Consider the following 23,836-nt stretch of genomic DNA (forward strand, 5'->3'; position numbering starts at 1 on the left):
ATTGCAGGACTAGGACATAGAAAATCAGAATCAGAAGTACTTTGTTTTTTTTATAGGTAATAGCTTTTTTAGTTGACTTTTAATATATAAATCTGATTGGGTTTTTTTTTTTTTTACACCTTGTTGAGAAATAATTCTAGTTTGATTGCATGTCATTCCTGAGTTGGCTACTATTTTCATTAAATGAATGAATGAGTATTTATTTACTTATTTATGTTTGTTCTTATTCTCTGCTCTCATATAGCCAACTGTGGTGCTGCAAATGCAATATTCCTCTCTGGGGATCAATGTGTATCCTAAAGCTCTTTAAGAACATGCAATGGATACTTGTAGAAAGATACAAATGTAATAATAATACATTTTATTTGAGTGGCTTTCTTGACACCCAATGACACTTGACACACAACAGTATGTTTCATTAAAAAACACAATATTTATTTGTCCCACACATACTGTAAAAAGGTGATTGTCAAAATTGTCAAAATCAGAATCAGAAGTATTTTATTTATTCCAGGGGGAAATAACTTTTTTACAGATGCTCGAGAATTTTACAAATAAAAAGTAGAAACAATGTCAAGAAAAAGAACATAATTAAGTAAAAGACTGTTTTAAGACTGTTAAATAAGGATTAAAAGTGCACACTTTACATCAGAAAATAATAATACTAATAAATAAAAAAAAAACATAATAATACAAAAGAAAAAATACAAACAGATACACACATGTATATACATAGACATATACAGAGTAGACATAAGTATTCACATTTCAGGGAGGTGTTTCTGTTTAAATGTAGTATATTAATTTAATTGAATAAATTAATAACTATCACTATGTGAATAAATGTTAGATTAGAAATAATTACATACCAAAAAAGGGGAAAGTTTGATGGGCTTGTCAAATACTAAATTCTGACTATTAAAAGGGTGTGATTTAATTAATAACACAGTAATGATGGTATGTTATGGTAATAATGAACAGGGTGGATCCAGGTCTGGTTGGACTGGACTCCACCCTCAGGCCTGTTTACACGGGCACATGTGCAGCCGCGGACGGCCCCTGGACAATCCCCGTTTTTAATAAAGGCCCTCCCAGAGGCGGACATGTCCTCCTCCCCATGCCGTTCCAACCAGTCTGAGACCGTGATGGAGGTCTTCCCTCGACCCGGGCTGGGCTGGGCTCCTCCCGCCTCCTCCTCCGTGTTCCGTCCCACGAGGCACCGCCAGGGAGTGGCCAGTGTCCACGGAGGCAAGACCCGAACCACTCAGACCGCCTTCCTCCCTTCCCACAACAGACATGAGCAGTAACATTGTTACTATAATCATTTTTATTTAGACCTGGCAAACTGTTTGACATTATCTAATTAGATGTGTTCCCAAATGGCGCCTTGTAGGTGAAAACAGATAACCCGACGTCAATCATACTCACAAATACAACCTAGCCTGCTTAATCCCGCCCCAATTTGTAGTTATTGCCCAATCACACATGTTGGCTTAAACTTGTTGGCCAAACACGCCTTCCTATTGGATAGAGTGAGCCATCATTCGGGAGGAGCATTTGGGTAGGTGCACTTCTTTTACTTACCGGGATTGCGCGATAGTGGGTATATATATATATATTTTTTTTTTCTTACAGGATATTGCAACAGAGAATAAACAGTCAAACGTCAAAATTATATTTACATTTAAATCCAAATTTGCTTGTTTTTTGAGTGATTTGTTTTGGTGGTACTTTTAATATGTTTGTGTCTAGATTGTCGATGTTGCATATTATGTTTTGATCAGTTGTGTGTTAACTTAATGAATAATATTAATATTATCAAATAACATTTGATATTATCATTATTTTTAATGATAATGTGAAAGTGATAAAGGGCCAGTGGTTGTAAGTGAAACATGTCCGAAATCAGTCCTTTCAAAAAACAGTCCAGCCCTTGACTTTAGAAAATATATAGTACAAATAAAACAATAGTTTTTTTGATTGAATATCCATATATTTTAAATTATAATTAATATAAATCACATCCATTTTTATTTATCTATTCAGTTTATTAATTATATATTATATTATATACAATTATTATTATTATTATTATTATTATTATTATTATTATTATTATTATTATTATTATTATTATTATTAATAATAATAATAATAATAATAATAATACGGACCAAAGAAACAGAAGTTGTTCTGGTAGCTGGAGAGGTGCCAGGGCACTTCTCAAGCACTGCCGAGGTGCCCTTGAGCAAGGCACCGACCCCAAACACTGCTCCCTTCATTGTAAAGCGACTTTGAGTACCCAGAAAAGCGCTATATAAAATTGATGTATAATAATAATAATAATAATAAATAAATAAATAAATAAATAAATAAATAAATAAATAAATAAATAAATAAATAAATAAATAAATAAATAAATAAATAAATAAATAAATAAAAAGCAAACAACTAAATGTTGAGTTTCAATGTCGGAATTGCTTAATAACTTAAGATCAGTGTTATAAGGCAATTATTCTGCATGTTCGTCTCTAACTCATAGTAAAATAAATATTACTTTAAGATGATAGTAAACACACTGTTAATCATAATCAAATCAATAATCTTGTCAGGCTGGCTAGAAGTTTTGTGGCGGTGTTAGTATCGCTCCTATTGTGCAGGGCTACCGAGGTGAATATATTGAACGCATCCCTTCTTCCCCCTCAACAAGAAGGGGGAGGGTGATTAAGTTTGTGTGAAGTCGTGAAAAGTTGTCAACCTCGAAAAAAGACCCGAGAAACTCCTCCCGTCTTCACACTATGAGCAGTAAGTGAACTTTCTTCGGACTCCACACCGTGTGCCGCGGCTACAGTTAGTCCAACACACCGAGGAAGAGCTCATTTTCCGCCTTTTAAAGCCTTCACAGCTCGGAAGTTTGACCGCGTTGATTTTCCTCAGTAGTTAAAAAGTAACGCAGCTTCTTCGCTAACAAATTAGGCTCTCGAATGGGTTAAAACCTTACTTCTGCTTTTACCTGGCATCGTATATTCAAACTGACACTTAACATTATATTCTCCAGGTGTGTGTTAAAATGTAATGTCTACTGAGTTGTTAAAAAGTTGCGTGGCACTTTTTCTTTATTTTCCCTCACTAACTTGTTGTGGCGTGAGCTAGCCTCTGCTAGCTGGCCCTGCTGCATGGATTTTTCCTTCACTCTTTTTGCTCCAATCATTCGCTTTGAACAGCTTAAAGAAACTATATAGTGTATGTTTGTGTTTGCTTTATTGTGCCCCATCTATTTTAAAAGGGCAAAGCTATCTCATTGTGTCTGATTGGTGTTGTGAAGTTGCCCAGAAGTTGAAGATTGCACACTTTCTTTTTGTGTCACCGACAGATCAGCAGCAGGGTGACATGGCCGCTGTGGAGAGCGGTGGAGGCTTCAGTCAAAAGCGAAACAACAACTCACAAGTAGGTTAAACCCAAGTAGTCGGATCGCACACTGATATGTAACCATGCATTGTTCATGTGTTTCAATCGGGAAATCCCGCATCGCTGCTGTGTCTGTTTAAAAGCCTGGGACTGTGGGACTCGGATCGCCGGTGTTTGTTGATTTTTCTCCCCTGCGCACATGTCGCCGGGGTGGGGGAATGGGCAGGTAAATTTCGCCCACACGGGGTGTTCCCGTTAAAGCCCGGCACTTTTGTGTGTCTGTCGCTCGGCCCATTTGGCTGGCCTTAGAGGGGGTGGCTTGCAGAGTGTGAGAGTTTATAGGGCAAAAATGATGGTGGGAGGGTAGATGGGTGGGTTTGGGGGGGAGGGGAAGCCAAGCCCGCCACGCTCTCTGAAAACCATGATCCCTCCCATGCTGCCTCCCACCCAGCCCACCTTCCCTACAGTAGTACCCCGAGGATAATAAAACAAGAAGTTTGAACATGTTACAACAAGTACACTTTTGTTCTGACTTCTTTACAGCCAAGGCCCCAACATAGGAAACGATTACATCAGTCATTTCACAAGACTTATTTGCCAATAGGTCGTTCATTCTCGTCATAATGTGAATAAAATGTCCTGGAGGTTTTTCACGCTACATAGTGTTGGTTATACTCTACTCACCAAAAGGAATGATCAGTGCGTTGTTTGACATTATATTGTTTATAAGTTAAAGGGGCCACAAACAGAAATATCTGCATTCCTGCGGTCAGACCAGTTTTTTCTCAAATGGGAGTATTGTACGTGTCACAATGTCACTATGAGAGGACAATTAAAAAAATATGGTGTTTTATAATGTGTATTTGAAAATAATATTCATCATAATGATGACAGAGATCTTGATTGGAACATGAACTGAAAATACAAGAGTCAGTCTTGGTTCCACATCAGGAGGGAGATGAACAGGAATTAATAAAAAACTATAGAATTCTAATCAGGAGGCATTTCATACTGTTTGATTCCACTTAATTACAAAATAAGATTCTATAATGTGTGTTATCACTCATTATTTCCATCATTATGCTCTATAGGATGTTTTTTCACAGAATTCTGAGCAAAATGTTGTAGTCGTACAAAGGGGGAACTTGGATTTAAAAGTTAGAGAACGGTACTTGAGCCAAAAAAGTTTAAGAACCACTGGTCTTCTAGACCATAAAAAACATGTTCAATAAATACAAAAAAAAAATCAAGGCAAATAGTAATAACCCACTCAGAGATTTCTAAAGAGATAAATAATTAAAAAGGGATTTAAAAGCAAACTTTTGTTTTATTATCAACTAGTCAAATGATAGAAGTTGTTGTTAATATTGCTTTTAGAATTTTACACCGGTATTTATGGTTTAATTACAAAAAAAAACAGCCACACAAGTCAAGTCAAAGTCAGTTTTATTGTTGATTTGACTATATTTACAAGACATTGTAAATAGAGAATTGAAATAGCTTTTCTCTCTGCCCACAACATTTACAAACGCAAAAACACTACAATGTACAACTCTTCAATTATATAGATGGAACAAGTATTTACAATATGTACAGTGTGCAGCTATAAATATAATTATGGTACAGTATATTGCAGTAGTATTAATGAAAGCTAACCTGTACCTTTTGATTGTTCAAGTTTGAAAAGTAGATGATAATAATTATAATAAAAATCTGTAAACTTCCCTATGAATAAACCCAGATGTTCAACTGCATCTACTTACCATGAAAAATATCATTTTTGATTCTAGCTGCAAGTCTTATTTCTCTCATTTTGTTTTTGCCTTCAGTGCAATATATTTTCTATAACATGCTCTACATTAAAAAAAAAAGATATGGATACATATGGGGGTCTTAGTGTGTTTAAAAGGAAAAAGTATAACTTAAATTGTGCAAAGCTGTGCTTCGACGGTATATGAATCTACTGATTTATAAAGTAGTTATGTGAATCACTGATTCCTTTGATTTAAAATAAAAATAATCATTTTTTTCACCTTGTTCTCCTTATTTTAGGACTCACAGCAGCCTACACCACTGGCCTTGTTAGCCGCCACATGCAGCCGTATTGACACACAAGGCGAGAGCGACGACTCTGACCAACAACGACAACACCAACCTCAGCAGCTTGAACTAAACCAAGGTGTTTTCACTTCCTGTGCTAACGGCTGGCAGGTCAACCCTCTCAGCCTTCAAACCTCCTCAAGCTCCAACACCATCACTACAGACTCCTCTGGGGATATGGCCGGAGGAGAAGCCGGGAAGAGCAGACTAGTGATGTCTCCGTCAACAGTTGCAGTGAGCACTCACGGTCAGCAGCAGCAGGCGCAGCAATACGTAGTCGCACAGGCTCCATCGATGCCTGGCCAGCAGGTGCTCACTGCCATATCAGGCATGATGCCCAACATTCAGTACCAGGTGATTCCTCAGTTTCAGACAGTAGATGGCCAATCACTGCAGTTCACTCACCCCCAGCAGGAGACGTCTGTGTCCGCTGCTGCAGCAGGATCAGGCCAACAGTTCCAGATCGTGTCCTCTCCAAACGGCCAACAGATTTTAACTGCAACTAACAGGTCTGGAGCAGCAGGAAACATTATAACCATGCCAAGCCTCCTCCAGGGAGCCATCCCCATACAAAACATTAACCTAGGTAATGGTGTCCTGCCAAATCAGCAGTTCCTAGCAAATATGCCCGTGTCATTAAATGGAAACATTACTTTGCTACCGGTGAGTGCTGCCGGTGTAACGGCCGATGCTAACAGCGGAGGCGATGCGGAGGGGAATCAAGTGATTCAGCAGCAGCCAGTGTCTTCAAACAGCGCGGCATCTTACATGACCAGCACATCCACAGTCACCACGCAGACGTCATCTTCCTACGGGATCACCCAATCACAGAACAGCACTGGAGGTTACCAGCAGTCTCTGGGTGTCCCCATACAGCCTGATAACAGAGACGGGCAGCAGCAGCCACAGCAGATCCTCATCCAGCCTCAGCAGATCATCCAAGGTGCAACGTCCCTCCAGACGGGCGCTGTAACAGGAGGCCAAGTGTTTACAACTCCAACCCTCAGCCAGGAAGGGCTGCAGAACCTTCAAATCATGCCAAACACGGGGCCCATACTCTTGCGCACTGTCGGCCCCAACGGCCAAGTGAGCTGGCAGACCATTCAGATCCAGAGTCCAACTGGGACTCAGATCACTCTGGCCCCTGTGCAGTCGCTGTCGCATCTCGGCCAGACGTCAGGAGCTGCCACAGCTGGAGGAGTGTCCATGAGCACCGTGCAGATCCCCGGCATCCAAACTATCAACCTCAACACGCTCGGAGGGTCTGGACTGCAGATGCATCCGCTGCAGGGGGTTCCCATCACCATCGCCAGCACAGCAGGTCAGTGTGTTGGTTTTTATTCCACATTATTTTTCATTACGGTTAAAAAAAATGGTTAAAAAAAAAAAATCATAACCAAGACTAGGCCTTGGAAATATATCGAGATTCAAGATACAGTTTGTACAGATTTTTATTTTGGTGATATAGAAAATTACAATACCGCTCTAACGATATATATTTCTATTTTATTGTTTATTTTGTATTAAGATACTCATCCTACTGTACACAATCACATTCAGGGTGTCTAAGCTCAGGTATTAGTTCTTATTGAAGTAACTGGAGTAATCCCACTGAGTCAATGCTTTTACTACTTCTCAGAACAGAATGAAAAACTCAGGTTGATGGATTTCTGAGTGAGTCCTAACTCAGACCTTCCCCTAAACAAGCCACATTACAGAACTTACTCATACGTACTGTCCCCATATAGTGCAGCTGTTTGTTAATAAATGTGCCTGTGTGGCATTTTTCATCTGCAAATTTAGCCCAGAATTGTCTTTGTGGTCAGACTTTATTGAGTTAAAAATATCAGGATTTATATTGTATATCGCCATTTTGAGAAAAAATATAGAGATGAATTTTTTTACCAAAGACTGTTTAATCAACAAATGATGACAACATATCGAAGAGAAGCATGTTCTACAAATAATTGAGTTAAAGTTATGTTTTTTCTTCTTCTTTTGTTTGTGTTTGTTTTTTAAATGCCTGGATGTGATATCTGATGCCGTAGTGCTTGTGACGTGTTTGTAGCCGACTGGTTTAACTAGTTAGACAGGCTCAGGCATTCTGTGAGCACATTTTGTTTTTCTGTTTTCAAATGCTCTTCAGTTCACACTGTGTGTGGGTTGGTCACAATTTCAGGGGTGTAACTTTACCCCTCCCATCTCTGTGAGGTTTTTATCATGTTAAAACCTTACAAAGTCACCCTCCTAGTTTGTGTACATCCCTACATGCTCACTTTTTTTTCTTACAGAGCTGAGCGTAATATTTTTAAATGCAGCCTTATTAAACTTTGTTTCTATAGTAGGGCTGAAGGATTTTAGAAAATAATCTAATTGTGATTTATTTATTCCCTTAATAATGCGATTGCGATTTTTATTTTTACAAGGACCTCTTGTCATGTATTTTTCAATCAATACAAGCAATAACTCAATCTGTTTCATTATAAACAAATTAAGATTTATTTAAACTTTAAATAAATATATATGTTAAAGCACAGATTACAACAATAAAGCAAACAATTGTGTGGCTTTACCTCTTCAACATATCTAACTAACTTCACATTTTGTAAAACATGTAAACATATGGACTGCACTTCTTAAACACTCAGAACTTAACAGGACAGTAAAAGACACGACAAGACAAAAAAAAAAACTTGCAGCCTTTGCAATTACAAAATCGTGTTTTGATATTGCAATAATATTAATCCTTCAGCCTTATTTTGTAGTCAATGGTAATGATACTTGCATGTATTTTAAATTTACCAAAGCTTGTAGAAACTGATTTGAAAATGGGAAAGAAATGCATAAGAGTCAATGACGTCTCATTGAATCACTAACAGTAAACCGTTTCATTAGTTATTTATCTCATAAATCAATGTTTGATTACAGATCTAATTGGACCTATAGCAGATGTGACTGTTATCTATGTTTTCTCACGTGTGAATTTGTTCTTCCTCCTCTTGACTGTAGGAGACCAGGCGCTGCAGACAGGCTCAGAAAGTTTGGACGATGGCACAGTGCCAGATGATGATGACATCAGCCCACCCGCTCAAGGGCGCCGTAACCGCAGAGAAGCCTGTACATGCCCGTTCTGCAAGGATGGAGATGGACGGTATGTCTCTGAACCGTCAACGTGGATTCATCAGTTCTGTCATGAAGTGTGCATTGAGCTAGCGTGAGTTTTTGAATACCTGCAGCTTACCTTTTGTTTTGTTTTGTAACTTCAAGCAGGGACCCATCTAAAAAGAAGCAGCATGTATGTCACATTAGTGGCTGTGGGAAGGTTTATGGAAAGACCTCTCACCTGAGGGCCCACCTTCGCTGGCACACAGGAGAGCGGCCCTTCGTCTGTGGTTGGGCGTTCTGTGGCAAACGTTTCACCCGCTCAGACGAACTTCAGCGCCATAAGAGGACACACACAGGTACAAATATGACTTTATTTAGTTAGGACAGTAGGACATTTACTGCAAGTGAAGTTAAACTGAATGCGTTAAATTTGTGGGATTCTTAGCTTTAGCTTTGATTGCAGTTTTCCATTAAAAAAAAAAAATGATTACAAATATGAAACATTAGACTTGATCGCAGTGAGAAAGCATACAGCAGAAAAGGTCAGGTTAGTTTTTGCCTTAAGATTTTTGGATAATTTGTAATGAAAAGTTATTTGGTAGTTTTAACCATGGCTAATGTTATTCAGATTTATGAAGAAAATAAATCATCAGTATCGTTAGTATTAGCATTTTTTTTTTTTTTTTACAATCACTCAAGATCAGAATCAGAAATGTTTTTAATGGCCATGTACAGTTTTAAGGACAGTACAAGGAATTTGTCTTGGTAGTTGGTGCACAAAACAAACAACAAAAAAAACAAAAAAAAACAAAGCGACAGCAACAATAATAATGATAAATATAAAGGATGAGGGATAAATAAAGGATATATATATATATATATATATATATATATATATATATCATGGAGGTGGTGATCGGGTGGGGGTTCAGTGGGTGACTTGGGGTGTGTTCATGTGGATGGTGGCAGAGGGAAAGACGCTGTTTTTGTGTCTGGAGGTTCTGGTCCTGATGGACCGAAGCCTCCTTCCAGAAGGGAGAGATAGAAACAGTTTATGACCGGGGTGGGAGGGGTCGGCCACAATCTTTCCTGCACGCCTCAAAATCCTGGAGGCGTACAGGTCCTGGAGGGAGGGCAGATTGCAGCCGATGACCTTCTCTGCAGAGTGGATGATACACTGCAGTCTGGCCTTGTCCTTGGCCGTAGCTGCAGCGTACCAGATGGTGATGGAGGAGCAGAGGATGGACTGGATGATGGAGCTGTAGAAGTTCACCATCATCTTTGTTGGTGGCAGGAAGTACATCTTCTGCTGAGCTTTTTTGATAAGGGAGCTGATGTTCAGCTCCCACTTGAGGTCCTGAGTGATGATGGTCCCCAGGAAGCAGAAGTAGAAGTAGAAGATACTAGTGAATTGATTCCTGCTGTTGATATACTGTATATGCGCTTTGTAAAAATCCAAATGGCAAATTTTTGTTATACTGTTACACATGAACCTGTGTAGGAGTTATTTACACCATGTTTTGGTTTCCAACCTCTTGGGATTTAAGTTTAGCCTACATATTTCTTTGGAAAATTTATAACGTTAACATTTTCCAGCAATAATATTTCAACAAAATGTTGAAACATTGTTTAAAATTAAATTGTACTTTGTAATTGTAAGTGCATCACAATGTTTATGCTGTTGCATGCAGCGTTTTGTCGCAATATTTTTATTAGTGGTTTTTGTGCAAATAATTATCCTAGTCTAGCAGTTGTCTGGATGAATAGTGCTTTTGTTTACTATAATGCATTGTGTTTCTGCAGGTGAAAAAAGGTTCGTTTGCTCGGAGTGTCCCAAACGCTTCATGCGCAGTGACCACCTTTCGAAGCACATCAAGACCCACTCAAACAAAAAAAATACCAGCATTGGATCCGCCTCTGTCTCCGCTGATGCTACGTCTCCCACTGCGGGGACAGAAGCCGGCACCGGGGCCGTGTCGGTCAATGACCAGCACACCATCGTCACCATGGAAACCTTATCTGCAGAAAGCATAGCTCGACTAGCTAGCAGCGGCATCAACATGATGCAGGTGGACCTCAGCCAAATTAATGGCAGCAGCTATTAAAATAGTGGCAGAAGAACGTAGCCTTGGTGGATTTTGTATCTGGACTGAGAGAAGAAGAAAAGATTGTTACTGCAAACGCAGAACCTCTCTAGGCTTCAGAAACGGGGGGTCATTGTAAGATTCTACTTTGTAAATGCGAATACTGTTGAAAAGTAGGGCATGAATATGAATTTTCTCTTGTATTTTGATTCCTGTGGCATTTAGGGCTCGGATGTGGATGGGTTGAATTAAAATGTTAGACAAGACAAATCATAACACAATGTTTTCACCCAAAAGGAAATTAACACGGCATCCTTGTCCAGTGAAAACCCTAACTCACTGTATGAGGTTAGAAGAATTTTTCTCCTCACTGTTCAAAAAAGAGTTATCACAGTTCCTAAATTGTCCATTGGTGAGAATGTGCCTGTGATTTTTCTTTCTCTCTCGCTGTCTCCTAACCTACTAATACGCCCTGTCAAACCTAACTGGTTAAGATGCAGAGAATAGTTCATATAGACAGTGTGATCACTTAGTTCACCCCTAACTTTACCATCAACAGTCACAGTGCAATAAACAGAAGAGTACACCTCATATCTACTTCTTAGACAGCTGTGTTGCCAGGTTTTTACACATCATAATGGGCTTCTTGATAAAGCAATGTACCTAACCAGCTCAAAGCAACTCAACTTCTGTGGAAACTGATTACAATTCTGCGTAGCAGATATTAACTTCTTTAGGATCAATGTTGATTGTATTGATTGTTACTAATAAAGTAGTACCTGCTCATAGGAATTGTATCAATACAAGTCAGTGTCGGGGCTCTAAACTCCTGAGAACTTTTCAAACCTCTTGTTCGAGCAAATGTATTCAAGCCATCTTTGATATTATCATTGCATAAGATTTAAATTTCTATGTACATATATTGTGGTAATGTAAATGAAATGTTAGCATTGGCAGGATCAACTTTTGATAACATGAGTTTGCCTTACAGTTGTCTGAACTTCTCGCGCACAATCAATTTTAATATGTTGTGTAGTTTAACTGTTGTGGGAACATCAGAGCCTTTGTTTCATGTAATGGATTTTTTTCTCTCTTTTCCAGAGTTGAGTTTATCTTCTGAGATTACCATGCCATCACATTCATTTCTTGTATTGCTGTGGATAAGTTCAGTGAAATATTTTATGTCCAGACAGCATAAATATGTAAGCTCAAAACCAAAGGTTTATACTCCTTTTATAAAGCCAGGACATATTTCTTTGGTTAATTATCTTCCTAAATATCTTTACTGTTGTTAAACATATACTAATGGTATAACTGGAAAAAAAAAAAATCCAGCTTGAGGCTACATTTATCCCTTTTTTGTAAAGTGATAAAATATTTTTTAATGCTTAAATCATGTCATTGTTGCAATTTGTTTTTAACTCAATGATACTATTTTAATGCATCTACATTTAATTTATCGACAAACTTTATTGGGCAGTAAGTGTTCTTATTTCTCCCCCACGTTTCAGAAGGGATTTCATTTTCTACTACGTGTTGTAAACATCTACTGCAAATGCCAACAGCTGGATTAAAATTATAAACAGTTTGTGTCATTCTTTTTCTTTGAGTTTCTGACAAACGACAATAAAAGAAAAGATTAACCACTCAAGTTTATTCCTTTAAAAGCAAATCAGTTGCACTTTATCAAATATAAACACAAATCTGTAAAAACTGTCCAACTGCTCCCCCTCGTGGAATATTCACATTTCAGCATCCTGGCTCTTCACTTTAGCACAAAGACTGAAAGAAAGCATGTAGTTAATTAAACATTTAAAAAAAAAAAGCAGTATATTATTGGTGTATTGTGGATACATGGATTTGGGTGCAACAAATCATCCAAGGTTCCAATTTCCAAATTCAGACCCCATCGTCTAAACTGGATTTGTTAATCAAAATAAATATATTCATCTAATTATAAAGCATTAAAAAAAAAAAAGCATGTGGCAGAATGATTGAGGGAATTGATGAGTATGCAAGTTTAAATTCTGACACTGAAACCAAAGACTAGGTAACTTTCAGAGTTTAACACAAGGGGGGAAAGTCTTAAACCCATGTTGGTAACCTTTGTGAATTCTGCACCAAACTACAATAAATATAAGAAGCTTACTGATGTAATTTCCAAATTCTTACTATTTCTGATCAGAGTTGGATTAATAAGTTGAGTCTAACAAGACGTAATGCATCATAGTAAGTGAATTTTCCTTCTTACCTGATTAGGTAGGAGTGGACATCAGAGAAGCCGTGGTACTGAGCCAGGGGAAACAGGATGCCAGTCGGACAGCGGCCGTCACGCTGACGGCAGAAGCTGCAGTTACAAATACCTCGACAGGGAGGACATCTCCACTCCTTTAGAGAAAAAGACAATAACTATCATCTTATGAAGACAATGTTTTAATAAGAAACTGCTTTCGGCATCAGCAGCAATCATCATAACCTTGTGTCGTCACTGATCATGATGATGTATCTACTGTATCTTACTGAATCAAGCAGAGCTTTCCTGACGTCCTGGCCGTATCTGTTCCTGAGGCATGGCCCACAAAACTGACCCTGGATCCCTCGACAGTCCTCACTGCGACAGCAAGTCTTTGTGTCCACAGTTTTCTGACGGCACTGATGACACGTGGAGCCCTAAAAAGACATTTATTTACTGTACATAAGTGGTGGTTTGGAATTCTTGAGCGCAAACTAAAAAGGCCTATACATTTATAAACATGCCTTATTTCAAACATATATACACATGAAATGATGGGTTACAAATGCAGATAATCAATTCTAACTCATAATTAAATAAATGAACTAATTTTATTGCATAATTGTGGTAATCACCAAAAGGGTGAGAAAAACTTTATTAGAGGGAGAATATAAAAAATAGTGAGGGGGGAAGGGAACAGGAAAGAGGGAGTCAGGGTGGGACGGTGGAATGGTGTGGATTTTTCATGGTCTTGTATGGTCATGAATATTAATTTTGTACTAAGAACATTATAATTGTAAATGTTGTATATAGATAATATGTGTATATATGGCGACTGTGAATACATGTAAACAAATGTCAAAGTATTAACGCTGACATGTGTCATGTGACTGCCTTGTTTAATCAAACACACTACAAAAACGGGTCTACCTAATGCTGCATTCATGTCTGATGAAGAGCATCCATCCCGAAATGTCACGTTTTTTGGTGTAAGTTAAATTAAAATTGGGAGCTAACTACGCAGTTGTGCTGACTTTGAATCTGTTGGCTTTTTTTTTTTTTTTTATCCAGCACACTGCTTTCAAAGGGATGTGCCGTTTTTTTTTTGTTTTAAATTCTTCTTATTATTATTGTTGTTTTTCATTGTCTCCTTGGGGGACAGCTGGGTAATAATTGGATATTGGGATGTTTCCATTATCACATGTACAAGTATATGATATGATAGTCTTATGTCAACTTTACTTCAAATAAATCTAATTTCTACAACTTTATTACTGTTGACATGAATTAGGTGACATTGCAAACTGAACTTATTTTATTTACAAGTGTTGTCTTATCTGAAGAAGAGAAAAAACAAACTCACAGTGACACTGTTGTACACTTTTTCAGTCATGTTGTCAGCGACCAGCTGAAGTTCATCCTCTGTTATTTCTTCCACTGGACGAATAAAGTGAGGCTTGCTGTGGTTAGGACGTGGGTTTGCACGGCGCCGTGGAGCTCGCACCTTTAGAAGGGAACATATATTTATCATCACAACATTCAGCATGTTCATGGACAAACACCTTATTCTAAGGATATTTTAAATGATTTCAATGACATTATGTAACCCTAAAGAGTGATTTGGACATGATTCCTGCAAAAGTTATGTTTGAGCACTGATACTGTTCACTACTTTTAACACTGTTTTATCTAAACCCAAAGTAATTATTCCTTTAAGTAAAGTCTGAATCTGGATGAATGACCTCTAGAAGCTCCTCCTCTAAGCTGAGCTGAGCTTCTTCCTCCTGAAACATTGAAGGACCTTCAACTCCTCCCATAGAACGAGTCTGTCTGCGTGATGCACGCTCAGGGTTCCTCCTGGACACGGCAGAGCGAGGCGGACGCTGTGGGAGATTCGGCTCAATGCATTGATGCAAAGAAAAACTCAAATACCAAGAGCTGTGTTAAATTGAGAGAAATAATCTTGCATCGTGTGCCAAACTCACAGAGGTTTCATCTTTGATCTTCTGTTTTCTGGCCTTATTTCTCAGTAAACCTGCTCCACCGGGCATTTGATGCAGATCTGCCATCAGCTGAGCCAACTGAAACCAAACATACTGACTTTACCATAAACTGGAACATTATTATGGGCATTTACAACATCTGACTTATGTGTGCTGTACTTTTGTGTCAAAGAAAGTCAGTACGTTAACTGAAACTGTATCTTTCTCAAAACTGTGAAATATTTACTGTAGATATATGAAACCTATAATCAGTATGATCACTTTATCCTTGACAGCATAAATTAGGGTGTTCCAAATTAAAATAGTTTTTCATAGTTGCAGTTATTTAGGGTAAAACCAATCTGCATAGGTTTCAAAGAAAATTAAAACTCATTTTAAAATGAAAAGCAAATACAATTTAGACACAATATGCTCATTTACACTGCTTCTTTAATTTGTGTTTGACATTATTCTGTTTTTTTTAAATAGTTTTCCCCCCTCTTGTAGTCATGCTGGATTGCTGCATGCTTAATCACTATTATGGATGTCCTGATACAACTTTTTCACTTCCGAAACGATAACGATATTGCAGGCCTGCGTATTGGTTGATATCGATACGATACCAGCACGAATCATACATACTTTTATTACTTATTTTGTAGTGTGGAATGTTAGAAAAGGCTTGGTCAAGTGATGTTACTTAAACAGAGAATAATAGTCATCAACAGTAGCTATGAGGAAAAACTGACCCATTTATTATTAATAAATTGGTTACATAAATGCTACAACATAATATCTACAGTATTCTACAATTGAATAAATATAATGTAATGTAATATATATATATATATATATTGGAGATTTTAGATGAAGTTTTCTGGCTGATATCAGACCAATATCCGATAAAAATATCGGATCGGAACACCCCTAATTACTATTGCATCAACACATGAGTAGATTAAAACAACAACCCATCTGACAACAAAAACACACGTCATGCATAAATCTCCAGATTTATCAGAAGTGAACAGTTTGGTTCTTTCTTACCATTGCTTTGTTGGCCCTAATGTTCTGTTCTCTCTTTACCAGGAATACATCTGAGACATCTTCTGTTGAGTCAAACTGAAACTCAGACACAGCCTGGCATGTAACTTCTGTCTCCTTTTCCTCAAATTTCATCTGTCTCTTGTTCTTCTTCTTCTTCTTGGACTTGTTTGTCCTCTTTGTCATCTTGGTTTTGATCCTCTGCTCTTCTTGCTCTGCATCATCTTCTTCAGTGGACTGCTGTGTGGACGCCTTAGAGCAAAGAACCACCCGTAGCTTGAAAGGCTGAGGTGCAGCAGATGGTTTGGCAGAAGTATCGCACTGTTCTTCACCAGTACATTCAAAAGTCTGATAAAGTAACAAGAAATATTAGTAGATTTTTCTTTGAGTTGGATGGCTACAATACAGAGTGAATATTAACTATAGAGTTGGGTTTAAAATTGAAGAACCACATAGGAATATCTGTGTATTTATCTGCACATATTATTGTGTCATATTTAAATTTTCTATTGTTTTTGCTGTGTTTTTATATTTATTTTCTTCTCTCACTGGCACCTTGGAGTTGTACTCAAGTTTCGTTGTACCCTGTACAAGGACAATAAAACGATATTCTATTCTATTCTATTACAGCATGCTAGAACATCAATAACAAGTGACCCTAGGTTTCAACAGTGTAAAGCAGATAAGGGCAACTGGTGGCCCCAAAGTGCATAAAATGAATCAGGAAACACACAAAATTACAACAACAAGAATACAGAAAATAACAAAATTGCACAAAATTACTCAAAAAAAAAAAAAACCAACATAGCAACAAGGACACAAGATGGCTTCAAAAACACACAAAATGACAAAACAGTCCTACAAATGACTAACACACAAAATGACGTATAAAATATACATATATATACATAATATACATGCTCATGCAAACTAGTCCTTATTCTAAATGCTGACGTAAATGTTGATAATGTGGCCCTTGGATCATGTTTGAGGACCCCAATTGTGATAAAAGTTGCCATCCCCTGCAGTAGAAACCCAACAATTAAACGATGGGGTTGAGATTCCAGCTGTAATATAGTGCATCAGGCCACGTAAATACCTGCCAATCCTTTAGAATGCAATAATGTTGCTAAATCTAAATATGCTTTACCTCATTCTTGAGCTCAGTGTCAGAAAAGCCATGAAACACATCATCACTTTCAGAATCATCAGCAAAAACATCAGCCAGCTCCTGTGTGAGGAAGTTCTTTCCAACTACCAATGCCTGCAAACATAGTTAGATATTTACCGTCAAAGACACGAGTTTAAACTTTAATACAAAGTTATTTCTACAAATATTTACCATTTTAGGGATGTATGTTTTTAATTTGGTCCAGCAAAACTGTCGGTTGCTAAATTCACTGCATGTTGCCCCACCTTTAATAAACCATTAGCAAAAATCGAAGTGTTTCTTCTTTTTGGGTTTACAGGATTATCCAGATTATTGACAGAATAAAATACTACCGTACACTGGACAGAAGTGAAGAAAATAGCAGCAGCGTTCCAGGTTTCCACATGCATGTAGTGTATTTATATAAATAATAGTAAAATGTAACAGGTCAACTCTCACAACAGCGCCTCTACCGCACGTGTTACTAATCAGCTGGATTCTGTTCCCTAGCAACCGTGTGCCTGTTTACAAATCTTTAATATCGGTGTTTAAAAAAGCTGTGATAATATTTGTATTGAGGTGTTTTATAATTAGAAGCTGTTAATCGGCTTTTATTAGCCTGCAATATTACCTATAAAAAAAAATTAATTTAAAAAAATTATATATATATATATATATATATAAAATTGGACAAAACAAAGCACTATATTGCTCTTAAATGAAGTATAAAGTTTGCCTTTGGTTCTTTCTCTTTAGCACCTCAGGTTTTTTTTTTCAACATTATTTTATTACATTTTATTTTTTGGCTTTTAAACTTCTACATCCGTGTATTCATTTTACTTGATTTATTCATGATACAAAATGAAAACAACCCCCATTACACATAAAATAAATTGAAAAACATACTCCAATGCAAAGAGACCCAATTACATAATCAAAATGTAAATTATAGTTAGCCTGTTTTTTCCTTTCTTTTGCTTTATTTTTTCTATTATCATCTTTTCTTTAAATAAGAAACTTATTATTATTATTATTATTATTATTATTATTATTATTATTATTATTATTATTATTATTATTATTATTATTATTATTATTATTATTATTTGGTCACTCCCTGCTCTCTAATGTTCTGTATGCGTCATTGTTTATGAAAACTCATGAATAAAGAATAAAAAAATAAAAAATTAAATTTAAAAAGTGCGAAGTTATCGCTGGGGGATGTACCGCAATGTTCGTAGATAAAGACACAATTTTTTAATCTAAATTACCATTGGATTCAATCATATAAGTTCAATGAATAAGATTTTATTCATTGAGTGATTGAATATGAAACTGGCTGCTCATTTTTATTCACAATAAAAGCAGGTAGAAAGCATTAGTCGCTGAAAGAGTTGTCGTTGAGAAAAAAAAAAAAATAAAGCACGCGCACTTTTCTGATAACACTTAGAACAGAATTCAACTGTGAGATTGATTTATTTTCTATAATTTGATGCCGGATATTTTTTTCTTTAACTTGAATAAATAGTCAGTAGTAAATTATTTTTTGTGTAACATAAATCTTAAAATTTGTGAAAACGATGAGTAATAAGAAATAGCCATTGGGATATCGTTAATTTATTTTATTAAACTTACAGTTGATCCATGATGTAATGGATTTATCAAGGTGAATGAGTGACATGTGTGAGTAATGGAAAACCTCTCCTTCTCTAACTTCTACAACAGTCACTGGAGAATGACCACTACCTTTCTTTAGCACCACTGAAACCAGTACATCCACTTCAACCTATTATTCAGCTCCTTGTTATTTTGCCATTACGCAAACAGCGTAAGCGGCCAGTGGATATGGGCGTGGCTCTATTTATTTGAGCTCGTGCTGTGCGTTGAACGCGGAAGAGGAACACGAAGCCTGGAAATCCTAAATCACTGACACTCCGGTAAGTTTCTGAGACAAATGTGTTCAAATCAGGCATTTATATACACTTATTATGCTGGACCTTTTGTACAACAGTAAAACTGAGAAACTAAAATCGGATGTTTTCGTTTTCCTGGTTGTTGTTAAATAGAGAAATCCGAAGAACGTAGTTAAAGATGAGGATTATGAGGTATTATTATATAACAATCTGTGAATTAGACCGAATGTCCTTTTGAGATTTATGTGTTTCCTAAATTTTCTATTTTTTACAGCCTAGACCAATCTCTGGAACAAGTATAAACTAGTCTTATACGTCATGTTTAAACTAGATTGATCCGTCAGTGACTAATCAGTTGAAAAGTCATCAAAATTATATATGACATAGGTTTTAAATCATAATAAAGATATAAAGAAATTAAATGTAGGTTTATTTGAATAAAACAAAAGCAAACTATTACTACTAACCTAATACTATTACTGCAACTACTACAAAATATAATAATAATAATAATAATATATATTTATTACATTAATTTTGGCATGATTAAACATTATTAAATTAAATATTGATAGTTTGACTTGCAGAGCAGCTTTTTTGTTTGTTTTTTGCTTTACATTGACTAAGCTAGTGCATTGCCTGTAAGTTACTTGCTGTGTTTGTTTTGTTTAAACTGCACTTTAACTTGTTTTTATTTTCTGCACTTTAACATATATGCCAATTTCTTGAAGTTGAATGATGCAGATTTTTTGGGTCCTACATTTTTTACTTGTGCTTCTACACTGTGTAGTTGTGTGTATTTCGCTCCAGCACAAGGTAAATTCCTTGTGCTGTTTTTTAAACTTTCCCCCGGCGAATAAAATCCGTTCTGTTTCTGATTCTGAAATAAAGCGATAACAAAAATGCATCCGAAAAATTTGGTGTTTTTTTTTTTTTTTGCGTGAAATTATTTCTCCCTGACTGAAGCATCAGTTTATAATAATGTTTTGTTTGTTTGTTTTTTGTTTTCAGAGTTTGTGCATTGGGATGACTGCAGCTCCATTCTATTTTGGAGTAGATTTTTATGTTGTGGAACATTGTTTTCTAAATGCACCTTTAACATTTAAGACATCATCAGAACATGTTTAAAATCACACCTTAGGAGTTTCACAAACAGCAGCAATATAACCTCTGTGTAGCCCCCCACATGTAGCTAGAAATGGCCGTGTTGCTGCTCTTGGGTAAATACCCAGTTTTGAGTCCACTTAGGCCCTGGTCGTTCTTGGTGGAGTTTGCATATTTCGATATCCAATCATAGGGATGTCCCGATACAACTTTTTCACTTCCGATACAATATTGTAGCCTTGCGTATTGGTCGATATCGATTTCGAACCGATGCAATATCAGCACAAATCATACATACTTTTATTACTTATTTTGTTGTGTGGAATGTTAGAAAAGGTTTGATCAAGTGATGTTACATTATACTTTTAAAGTGCAAACAATTCATGTTCACTTCAGTTATTTTTTACTGTCGGTATATGGTGGAAATAACTGAGGGCGGGGACAAAAACTTATCGGAGCGCTTATATCTGAGATTTTAGATGCAGTCCGATAAAATCCGATATTCGTTTTCTGGCTGATATTGGATCGATATTCGATATCAATATTGGATTGGGACATTTTGTTGAAATAAGTGGAAAAGGATGTAATTCAATTTAACTTTAATAAATAATGAACATGCATTTTTATCTTTCCGTTTCTTCAGCGTTTTGAACACTTCGTAGTCAATATACACAAAGATGTGGCCAAATCAAGGTAAGATATAAACTAAGTAGTCATACAATACATTATATACTTTGCATCTTGCTTTAATTCACTTTCATATAGTAGGTTTTTAATTTTCTAATGTGAATGTATGTGTATCAGGCCCTCCTCCTCCAATGGGTCCACAAAATCCTGCTTACCCTCCTGGGTACAACCCTGCCAATCCTGTTGTCCCACCAGCTGGATTCTACACCCAGCCTCCAAATCCAGCATGCCCACCTTACCCATATGGAGCAGGCGTGAACCCAGCAATGGGACCATGTGCACCTCCCGGGGCAATGCCTTACAAAACTCCTGGATCATCTCAACTTTACCCTGTAGCTCCAGGTGCATATCCAATGGTCCCTGGTGCTGGGGTTTACCCAGGTCAATATCCAAAGTCTCCGAAAGGGGATCACCATAAAAAACATAAAGATCACAAAAAACACAAAGGTCATCATAAAGGAGGAGCTTATCCAATGGCTGGAGGAATGGCAGGGATGGCTGGAATGGCAGCGATGGGAATGGCGATGTCGGGTGGCAAAGTCCACAAAAAGATGAAGGTCAAGAAGATGAAAAAGGCTCACAAGCATCTCAAAGGGCACAAACATGGCAAAGTAAGGTTAAGACTTTTTACTTTACCTCAGCCAGGGCTGAGAACACGCTTCAAAACACAACTTATCATACAGAGGTGGAGACACAAGGATGTATTACAAAATAAGATATTAGGATTATTTATTACAGGGTGTATTTATTAATTTTGTCCATTGTTTTCGTTGTAGTGATAGAAAAATACAAAGTGTTTGGGAGATTTCGAAACATACATTTGTTAAAGGATAGGGTACATTTCTGAAGATAAGGCAGTCAGTCTTTATTTTGGTGGGAGATGTTTTTTTTTTACTTCCTCCTAAATGTGTTTCAGGGCCTCACATGGCAGCTTTTCTGTCAGTGTAAATGTGTTTAGATGTTGCTAATAATGTGGACTGTAATTCATGCGATTAGTGGAACTTATAAATATTTGATGTTTCATTTGATTACTTTTTGATTTTTGTACATTTGTTTGTTCCTCTTGTGTTGAGTATGGATTAACTGTTTTGTTTAAACTGTGTTCCAGTTGTAATTTACTGTGTGGCAATTCTGAGCGTTTTAGTCCAGGCTTGGTGCTTTGTTTTATCAGTAATTATTTAGTTATTTGTCATACCTGTTCTCTTTTGTCATGTTGTATTCTACGTCTGTATTTCAATATATTTTACATTTTAGTTTGCCTTTTAAAATCTGGCCAGGGAAACCAGATAAAAACCAGCCTTTTCTGGCGACCTCTGGCTCCTTTACAGCATGTCTGTCTATTAATGTGCAATATTCTTTTTAAATAATTAATATATTCTTAGTGCTTAGTAGTGGTGAGTATTGGCAAGAATGTTGCAATACGATATTATCGCGATGTATCACGATATTCTACCCAGTTAATATCAAAATTAAACGTAGAGATGAAAAATCAAGTCGCTGTATGTGTTCATCAGAAGATATTGATCATTCAGAGGACAAATTGAGTCAAAACTATTTGCTTCAAAACATCCTATTTATTATTATTTGTGTTTTTGCACATTTTCACTGAAAAAACAAAGAAAATGCAGTGTTCCACACTGCCATCATATAATAAAGTGCAACACGTTTCTTTTCACTGAAACTACTGTGTAGAAGTCTCAAAGTAACCATGACAACATAATGACGGCATTGTAACAACTAAGTGAGAACATTAAGGATAAAGCACCCTGAGTTACTGACAATGCACAAAAATAAGAAAAAATAAATGTTCCTATTGTGTCAGTTTAAGCGCTGATCTGAACAGATTATATAAAAAGAAAATGCCTGTGTATACATAAATAATGCAGGCATTACACACTGCCATCATGAAATCAAGTGCAATTAACCATTGCAACACATTGAAAGCATTGTAACCACTGAAATATTGTTTAAATTACAGGATAAAAAAAAATGTAATCAATTTTTATAAATAAAAAAATGTATTTAAAATTGGCACACAAAAAATAGCGATATATTGTGAAAAAAATTTTCCACATCCCTACTAACCAAAGTACTCTGATAGAGAACCATTGTGGCATTCACTCAAGTTGGAATTACCTCAAGTTTCTGAAAAAAAAAACAAAAAAACAAAGTGATGCATCAACCAGAGCAGTATTGCATTGGATACAGTAGGTTTAGATTGTAAAATGTAATTTTCTTACTAAAAAATACTCTGTTATCTTGCATTTTCTTCAAATACCATAATTTGTGTTGATGAGCAATGACAAAAATCAACCTTCTTTGGTGGTTTTACCTATCATAATATTATCTTTGCTTTACTTCCCAGTCATCCAGCAGCAGCAGCAGTAGCAGCAGCAGCAGCAGCAGTGACTGAGACATCTACCTTAAACTCCTGGGATTGCCTAAACTACGGGGTCTTCAGATCCACGTCTTCCTCTATAGGGGTGTGGCAGAAACAAAACACTGTGACTGCTGTGAACACACATCAATACAGTGTTTGAAAACCTATTACATTAACTGGCTGTCAAAAGTGTCAATGATTTAAAAATAATTAGTAGATTTTGAGAATGCATGTATTCATGAATAGGATGCTATGTAATATAATATTTAACAGAAATATCTCTGTTTCAGCACTACTCTGGAAATGATTTATTGTTTTATTATATCTTTCTGTCTTTTTTGTAAATAACAAATAAATGCCTTCATTGAATGCTTTCTGCCTTTTAAGTATTTGTACACATTGTTACATTACTAAAAAAACCAACAATCTAAGGTATGTGGATCATTCTCAGTTGTCTTAATGTATTTATTATGGGTGGAGCTTTAAAAAAAAAAAAGGAATACATCTGTATTATTGACATTTATTACACAAGCTTGTATGAGTTGTCCTTACTTACTGCAGATTGATCTCATATTTATATGTATGAATGCTTAATTTAGTGGCTTAATCCTTTAATTTTCTCTACAAGTTTGCACTGCTATTAAGA

General features: G+C 36.5%; 3 protein-coding genes across 12 annotated transcripts; 2 read left to right on the forward strand and 1 right to left on the reverse strand.

Moving 5' to 3' along the window:
• The first annotated feature begins 2,684 nt into the window (after positions 1 to 2,684).
• Positions 2,685 to 12,285, forward strand: sp1 (sp1 transcription factor). Of its 5 annotated transcripts, none has more exons than XM_028447046.1 (6): positions 2,685 to 2,805; positions 3,374 to 3,447; positions 5,461 to 6,829; positions 8,518 to 8,659; positions 8,776 to 8,969; positions 10,417 to 12,285. In XM_028447046.1, exons 1-6 carry the CDS (start codon positions 2,799 to 2,801, stop codon positions 10,716 to 10,718), a joined length of 2,088 nt encoding a protein of 695 aa, XP_028302847.1. In that variant the 5' UTR covers positions 2,685 to 2,798; the 3' UTR covers positions 10,719 to 12,285. The 5 variants fall into 5 exon arrangements, with proteins under 5 accessions (XP_028302847.1, XP_028302848.1, XP_028302851.1 ...); XM_028447047.1 differs by having other exon boundaries at positions 8,779 to 8,969; XM_028447050.1 differs by lacking the exon at positions 2,685 to 2,805 and adding an exon at positions 2,811 to 2,947.
• A 136-nt stretch (positions 12,286 to 12,421) lies between these two features.
• On the reverse strand, positions 12,422 to 17,584 carry LOC114463484 (cell division cycle-associated protein 7-like). 6 transcript variants are annotated; one of them, XM_028447058.1, is made up of 10 exons: positions 17,465 to 17,584; positions 17,299 to 17,372; positions 17,107 to 17,220; positions 15,960 to 16,304; positions 14,916 to 15,011; positions 14,673 to 14,813; positions 14,294 to 14,434; positions 13,218 to 13,367; positions 12,949 to 13,085; positions 12,422 to 12,479 (listed from the first exon to the last, which is right to left on the reverse strand). In XM_028447058.1, exons 1-10 carry the CDS (start codon positions 17,514 to 17,516, stop codon positions 12,440 to 12,442), a joined length of 1,290 nt encoding a protein of 429 aa, XP_028302859.1. In that variant the 5' UTR covers positions 17,517 to 17,584; the 3' UTR covers positions 12,422 to 12,439. The 6 variants fall into 6 exon arrangements, with proteins under 6 accessions (XP_028302859.1, XP_028302863.1, XP_028302861.1 ...); XM_028447062.1 differs by lacking the exon at positions 17,299 to 17,372 and having other exon boundaries at positions 15,960 to 16,241; positions 17,465 to 17,574; XM_028447060.1 differs by lacking the exon at positions 17,299 to 17,372 and having other exon boundaries at positions 17,465 to 17,574.
• Positions 17,585 to 18,944: 1,360 nt separating this feature from the next.
• On the forward strand, positions 18,945 to 23,559 carry prr13 (proline rich 13). Its single transcript, XM_028447071.1, has 4 exons — positions 18,945 to 19,043; positions 20,767 to 20,816; positions 20,928 to 21,421; positions 23,176 to 23,559. Exons 2-4 carry the CDS (start codon positions 20,801 to 20,803, stop codon positions 23,221 to 23,223), a joined length of 558 nt encoding a protein of 185 aa, XP_028302872.1. The 5' UTR covers positions 18,945 to 19,043; positions 20,767 to 20,800; the 3' UTR covers positions 23,224 to 23,559.
• Positions 23,560 to 23,836: the final 277 nt, after the last annotated feature.

The sequence above is a fragment of the Gouania willdenowi genome, chromosome 5 (assembly GCF_900634775.1).
Source record: "Gouania willdenowi chromosome 5, fGouWil2.1, whole genome shotgun sequence".
Taxonomy (NCBI): domain Eukaryota; kingdom Metazoa; phylum Chordata; class Actinopteri; order Blenniiformes; family Gobiesocidae; genus Gouania; species Gouania willdenowi.